Source organism: Morone saxatilis, unplaced genomic scaffold (genome assembly GCF_004916995.1).
Source record: "Morone saxatilis isolate NCDOM2014 unplaced genomic scaffold, NCSU_SB_2.0 Contig5, whole genome shotgun sequence".
Classification (NCBI taxonomy): domain Eukaryota; kingdom Metazoa; phylum Chordata; class Actinopteri; family Moronidae; genus Morone; species Morone saxatilis.
Window position 1 is genome coordinate 6,101,405 of NW_023340095.1, and position 7,924 is coordinate 6,109,328.

Consider the following 7,924-nt stretch of genomic DNA (forward strand, 5'->3'; position numbering starts at 1 on the left):
CCCATAACAAGAAGGAGGCAAGAAAAGGGCGAATTCTCACACCCAGCAGTGAAAAAAAAAAAAAAACTGGTGTTGGTATTTTATTTTCCAAATGTAGCAGCCACCAGGGGAACCTGAACCAGAGAAACACATTGTTTGAGGCTGGTCTAAATGACTTTTCATTATCATCTCGTTAGATGGAAATTCACCAGAAACGTTAAAAGAGTTCAACTTTTATGGGAAATGTATTCCAGCAGAATAGATGCTATTTACACATTTGTTATAGCTCAAAAATCTACAGCTGAAATAAAAAAAAATACAAAAATCAACCAGAATTAGTTCAAAAATATGTGTTTTAATAAATAAGCGAAAACAAAAATGTACATTGGACGGAGTTTGGAGACTTGCTAAAGAAAGTCGATGAAATAAATCCATGCAGCAAATGACTCTAAATTGCATTGGTCCCTTTACTATAGGCGTACTTACACAGGTATGTACAATATGCATTCATTTATATATATATTTATACTTTGGTTTAAAGTCTTTTGAAAAAACAAAAATAATTCCTTCTAAAAATCGAGTAAAGCATGGCTTTGCTGGCAGGCCGTAAATCCGAGCTATAACATCTCTCGCCTATACAAGTTGCAGGTCTCTCTCTCTCTCTCTCTCTCTCCGTCTCATCGTCTCTCTTCTCCTCTCCTCTTTGCCACAAACAGCTCCAGACAGTCAGAAGCAGTGTGATGAATCTGCATCCACACACACACACACACACCGCTCCAAGAGTTTGTGGGTCACATTACGTCTCTCCGCCATGCCTCTGAGGTCGATGGGTTCTTCAATAATTCCTTTGGTCTTCATACTTTGTAGAAGTAAACAGTCTGTGAGGAGGAGGAGGAGAAGAGATACACAGAAAAATTATTATTGATAATGTGGCACGGAAATGCAAACTACACATTGATTTTGCAACATCTGATGTGTTTTTTAAACATTCACTGGCTCGCTGTGCATGTGGGAAGTCATTAATGAATCAATTATTAGCCACTGAGCTGAGTAAAACCATATGGCACCAGGAACATTTTGTATTTGAATGTAGTTGTGCAGCTGCAGTGAAATACAGAAAAACACTGTTTCTCTGGCTCTTTTAGTTTGAAGCACCTGAGTAAATTCACGCGTTTTCATTTCGCTGCGGATTAGTGGACAGTCCTAAAACAATAAAATGTAATTCCTCAGAGCAACATTAAGCCCAGAGTCATTATTGAAATATATCAGTAAGGTCACTCCGGTCACGGTTTGCAAAGGCTGTTTTTATAGATCTTTTTTTCTCCAGTTTATGAATAATATCCCCATGCGAATTTTGATTTCGACTATTTTAATCCATGGAACAAAATTAATAAACTTTATCCTAAAGGACAGAATATTTCCTTTCACATGTGTTGAGAAATAAGAAGTAACTTTCTAACCTTGTTAGAAAGTCTAAACTACACTTTTTAATGCTTTGTTATTTTCTTTTACATTCCATGGAGGTCAATTAAACTCAATTACTCAGGGGGAGAACAAAAATCCACCTTCAAATTAACTGTGCTTACACAAATCACTGTAATGAAGCTTATTCCGTTTGCCCCATGGCACCAGGCTTGGTTTAGAAGACAACAAAGCCTCGCTGATGGGCGGTCTGCTGACTGCATGTCAGGCCCATGAGAACTAAACAAACCCTGCTTCTAGTTATTTTAACCAGGGGTGTTATTTACTGTCTCCCACTTTGTGCTCTTTAGTCAGACCATCTAATAAAGGGGTAGCCTTAAATTAAAAAGCTCATATTACAATACCTCTACCTTTATTTTGTTAAATTGATATGGAAGAGTCATTGCTGGGGCCGGCTATATCAGTAATTACATAAGAGCTCAAAAGCCGCTCAAACTGACTGGGCATTATCTGAAAATGTACAAGCTGTTATCATTTGTCATAATTCAGTAGATTATCAATGTTGCTTGACTTTTGTTTTATCTCTCATCACTGTTGCCAGATTGCAAGTTTATTCACTGGAATCACACCAGGGAGAAAGTGTGACACTGAGCTCCAGGAAAGGTTTGCTCTCAGCTGTCAGTCTTTACTGACATGGGCTCTCACGGCACGAGCGAAAATCTGCAAAATAACGTGACCAAATCCTGACTGCTCGTTAATATGGGCCTCTGTTTTTATTGTCTTGCACTGGCTTGAACTTACATGTCCAGCCGAGCTGCCCATTCCTGCGGTCTCCGCACAGGAAAGCACTCTATTGTGGATATAAATTACCCGTGGTGGCACTACAGCTGCGTTTTGGTGCGGCCCAGTCCTTTTTTTTTTTTTTTACCAGGCTCATTATGAAATGCTGTTAACTGAGACTGGATAAAGATGAACTGCAAAAGTCACGAGCGGCTGATTTAATGCCTTTCTGGTCAAAAATAGATTAGACTTGTTGTCATTTTTGGTCAACGAGGCATTTCTTCATTTGGCCTGGCATGTGAAAATGTTCCAAAACTATTATTTGTATTAATCCGCCTACTTCCCTGCGCCTAATCCTTTTCTCAAAAAAAATGTTCATTTTTCCACATCCTGAACAGAACTTTGGCGTTTAGGTTTGACTGGATACTTGTGGGATCTTGGATGTGCATCCACATGCAAACTGATGGAACGGTTGTCTGTGGGTCACCCTGGCCTTGCGCACAGCAGCATCCGGCTGCAGGCGCACAGTGAGGCGTTGGAAAGATGCTGAGGCCTCGGTGTGAAATCTGCCACACACATAACAAGCGCGCCCAACACAGCCTGCGTGCTTCTGAACATGTGAATGTAAATTGGGATGCTGTGCACAGCTGATGCATGCGAACCGTCTGAACATCCGCCCACAGATTTGCTTTGTGATTTGATTTCTTGGGATATATATGGTGTGAATCCAAATGTGGCAGCAGGCTATAAATTACATCCTCCAAATCCAAGACACGTGGCCAAATCACCACCATACAACTATTCATATTTTACAGAAAATGAACGCAGGGAAGGGAATAGATTTAGGAGGAAAACTCACAGTATACTCAAAATAATCTGTAAATCTGCCTCATTTATATCAGCCTACCTCCTAATACTGCTCTTTAACTTTTTATTCACTATTTGTCCAGTCATTACTCACACCTAATTTTCTGCTACTTCTAAGGCTACGGATACTATCAGTGTAAGATTTGCTTTGCTCCAGACTGTGGTACCCACCGCTTTGGCATTGTAAGTGAAGGTCTCTGGGTGCTAGTGAGATGCTGACATAGACCAAGCACCCTCCATCCTCCACACGGAGAACGCGTAACTGAGTCTTTCGTGCGCAACGTAGCTGCAGCTGGACATCTTGTTGTCCATCTCGTCGCTCTGCAGCACCTGACAGAGAAAATCAATATATCTGGAGGCGAGCTTCAGCGTCTGTATCTTGCTGAGTTTGTCCGACGGCAGCGTGGGGATAATTTTGCGCAAAGACGCAAAGGCCTCGTTCAGAGACTGAGTCCGTTGCCTCTCCCGGACGTTGGCCAGGACCCGCTGGTTCTGCAGCTCCTCGTACGACTGAGTGCTGCTCGGACTCGGTTTTTTCCCCCGTTTCACCGGACCCGGGCTGCTGCCGCTGCTGTCCTCGCTGGACTTTTTACTGTGTCTCCTCTTCCTCGCGAAGCGTTTCTGCTGTCTGTCCAGCTCCTCCTCGCTGGTCACCAGACTATCCACAGGGGAGACCGGGGAACTGGAGCCCTCTTCCATTTCTTTCTTGAAGAAATGCAGGGATAGAGCGGAGAAAACGTTGTCCACCTTTGAAGCCGTGGTTACAAAAATGTATAGATATCCGAAAAGATGAAGGGAATTATGTCAGGATGTCTCACTCTGTGCGCTTCTTGCTTGGGAAGAAACTGCTTTCAAACTGGAGGTTGGCACGCTTCTCCTCACGCAGGAAGTTTTTTCCTTAAATTTTTTTGGAAACTTTATCCCGGTTTCAGATGCTAAATAGTTTTGAGAGTGGAAGGGGAGGGGTTTTGAGGGCGAAGGGGGAGCTATAGTGTGCGTCTTGGTCCTCTAATAAGCAGGAGGGACCAGTCATGGTTTCATATGTCTGGGAGATGACTGAAACAAGGCACGTATTTACTGTCAAACGCAACGGACATTTGTTTGATTTTTCCTGTTTGTGTGAAGTTAGTCCCATCATCAAACAGACTATTTCTTTGTGTGTTTTAACTGAAATGCTAAATTGAACCACAATTCATCAAAATATGAATTATGTGTTGAATTATTACAAATAATCATTAAAAAAAGTTTCTAGAATTCTATTTTATTATCTTGAATTATCTGTGATAATCTTTGATATATGGTTTGGATAATAAATTCACTTTTATATATTTTGATAATATTCCCTTAAACGTCTCAGCATGTTTTTTTTGTTTGTTTTTTTTAAGCTGGGGAGTTTTATTAAAGTAAAACATCCGCCTATGCCACGGGGGTCAGTTAACTGCTGTATAAAATCAGATTTTTCTCGGGGCATTAAGGCTGTGTGCCATAATGCAGTCACTCTCTGCACGGCCTTTTATATGCGTTCAATCCTCCCTGTACAGTAAATACTATGCTCCCCTCTTCAGTGCAGACTATCTGCTCTGTGGAGGGCGATTTACGCACAAATTCGCCTGCCTTGAAGAAATCTATCCGCTTGATCTTTAATCGAATCAAGTCTGTACGCTCTCACAGCTTCTATAATGTGGAAGTATAACAGGAAGGAGGCTTAAACTAACCGAGGAGCTCTCCGGTTTCTGCGGATACCTCCAGTGGACGGTTTCTCCATGCATTTTGTCAGCGGTCCACCTCTTCATCTGTCATGTCATGTTTTCCCTACACAGAGCGGCGCACAGGTGGCTCACATTATAGAGCTGAATTTATCCACTGCCAAAATGCAGTTTGTCCAAATCAGCTGACTGATCTCTAGAGATCTCTGTGGTTCTATATTGTTGTGGTTTTTTTGGGCTATAATCACTTTTTCTGTTTGGCTCCCATAAACTGCAGAAATATCATGTCACAAGTCATTTTATTTTCATTTAAAAAAGAAAGAAACAACGTCAGGAAAAAAAATGAATTAAATCCAAATTTCATTAGGATTTTCATTAGGCTATAGGAGTGATCTGCTTAATTGTGTTTTTTCGAAGAAAATTAAAAGTATCTAACAATATTAAATTAATACATTTGATTTGATTTCTTATCAAATTATTAAGTCTTTTACCTTTTTTGTACACTTTTAACTTGTAACCCACAAAAACATAATATTGGATGATGTTCCTGAAATGTTTAAATAAACAAGGCTTCAACTGTTAATGTAAGTCTATCATTAATCAAATTGTACTGAGTAATTGCCTCTTATTAGGAAGCAATTTTGCTAATTTACACTGTAGTGTACACTTTAGTTCACCAAGACTATCTGAAAATAATCAAACTGCAGTATCTTGAGTGCATGTGCCCGTGTTATGTGTGTTCTACACGTCTGAGGAGACTGGTTGATGTAAATGGGGCAGAACAGAGTACCTCCTGAAAGTTGCACAACATTGTTTAAACCCATGAGTGTTCTTGGTATTGGGACATATCCTGGTTTTCCCTTAAAAGCTCCCTTGGCCTATAGAAAACCCTGGTCTGCTTTGTGTTTTGGGTTCCACTGGTAATGGTGACTGTCACACTACTTTTACTCAGTGCCACAGCTCTTAATTCAGACCCTGGCATGCCTCAGTATAGGTCGAGGTGTGGTTACATTTTTCTGGCCTACTTCATACAACCTCTTTATAAAGAAGGTAATGTTTCACACATGCAAATATGAAAGTAATGCTTAAACACGTGTGAGTGCATTGCATAAAAGAGAGAATATGCACATGCAGGAGCAGACACACACACATACACACACACACAATCACACACACTTTCCCTGATTATGCCCTTTGACCTTCTGCTCCCTGGCTCAGCTGCAGGAGGCCTCCATGCCCAGGGGAGAAGGTTCAGACTTGCAGAGTGAAAGGCTGATCCTGCACAGCGTCTGTGTGGTACGCTCCACATATACACACTTCACAAGAAGAAAAAAGAAGGGGCCCTGGCCAGCACTTTTCCATCCACTGTATATGCTCTGGGCAATGGTAAGCAAACTCTTGTTCAAAAAGGCAAGCAGCGAATGATGAGGATGACAGCTTGCCTCATTCCCAAACTGATTAGAATTCTTTCCCGATCATATTCCACTGCAAAACATAGACGGAAAATCATGTGAAAAGCTGCAAGAAAGCTTAAGTGTAATAATTTAACATACATTCTTGCAAACTTGGCACTTCAGCATGCACACCTTTTTTGTTTAACTCTGTTTGGGATGTAAAATTTATATGATTTTGAGCTTTTTACTATTGAAGTAGAATTACATTAATAAACATTAAAAAATTATCTTGAGCTGATCATTTAGTGTCTCAGCAAGGTCTGTGAAAACATTTTGATACTGAAATATAGACCAAAAGGACCATAAGTTACTGGCTCATTTGCTTTTTCATCCCCTGTGGATGTCAGTAAACGACTCATGTATATCTCACCCAATGCTCATTGGAGTTAAGAGGAATTATTGGTTCCTGTGGTTCTCGTAAGAACCCCCGAGAGAGATGAAGGGAGAAAGAGACGGAGAGGCAAAGATGGCAAAATGAAGTGAGAGAGAGACAGAATGGGGGGAAGAGAGAGAGAGAGGAATGACCTGCCTCTCAGATCAAAGATGAGCTCCGGCCGTAACTCAGCTGAGCAGAATGACGTACCTCTGTCTTGTCTGACACCTTTAAAACTAGATCCACATGGGTTTGAGGGCATGGCATTAATAAGCCCAGATCCCTTCTGCTGTTACATCAGTGCAAACACATCCCTGTTGCATGCACGGCCTTATGCTATCGCATCAACCTCGTAAACAGAAACGATTGCTCGCAAGACAAGAAGTGAGGCCGAGAGGTGTTGAGAGATAAAAAACAGGTTCAGAGAGAAACAGAAAGGAAGGATACAGACGAAAACAGAGGAAAGAGGCCAAATGTATGGATGCATGATGATTCACTTTAGTCTTTGATCTGACAGAGACGGCTATGGATGTGTGAGGGAAGTTATGGAAGAGATGATTTGTTAGAGGCTGTGATGAGTGGAATTTTACTGTCCATGTGTCTGCCAGGATCAGTTACCTTTGACTTCAACCTCCCCAAACACTTGTGAGGCTCACCCCAAATGATCTTGGCAAGAGGATCTAAAGCCATGGCCTGTGTGCATGCATATGCGTCTGCTTGTGTATAGTATGTGCCTTTAAACTCATGTACAGTATATATTATCACCTGATTATTGTGTGCATCAGTGTAGCTACATCTGCCTTTCCATATATGCATGTGTATATGTGTGTGTATCTGCGTGTGTGTCAGAAAGTGATTCAAGATGAACCAAAGATGTTCAGCAGAGGAAAGGCCCAGCTGGTTCTTATTGCACGGAATACAGTGTCTATTACCAGCAGTGCAATCGCTTTTAAAGCTACCTGTAGTCCCACCATTTCCATTAGAGTAACCGTTTACATATTGACTACAGCCCAGTTCTGTAACGCAAACAGGCCAAGAAACACCTGATGACATGTACTGAAAAAAATTGATTTAACAACCAGTAACAGGGATTTGTTTCTGTAAAAATCCAGCAGCAAAAACAGTGTATAATCACCTTTTCAGAGGAAAGATATATTGACTTTGAAAGGATAATATAACTAATAAATTGTGTGTGATGCATAACAGTTTCATACTCTTAAGCATTAAACAGTTTCTAAAAGTGTGGTGGTACCCATTAAAAAAAGAATGGTACATGTTGATTAATGGCTTCAATAAAACTTCAGGGAATACTAAAAATGATTAGACCCCACAACGACAAACAC

The 7,924-nt window shown here is 40.9% G+C and overlaps 1 protein-coding gene across 1 annotated transcript; it reads right to left on the minus strand.

Moving 5' to 3' along the window:
• Nucleotides 1-314: 314 nt before the first annotated feature.
• On the minus strand, nucleotides 315-3,950 carry twist2 (twist-related protein 2). The gene is made up of 2 exons (XM_035676638.1): nucleotides 3,220-3,950; nucleotides 315-857 (listed from the first exon to the last, which is right to left on the minus strand). Exon 1 carries the CDS (start codon nucleotides 3,745-3,747, stop codon nucleotides 3,253-3,255), a length of 495 nt encoding a protein of 164 aa, XP_035532531.1. The 5' UTR covers nucleotides 3,748-3,950; the 3' UTR covers nucleotides 315-857; nucleotides 3,220-3,252.
• Nucleotides 3,951-7,924: the final 3,974 nt, after the last annotated feature.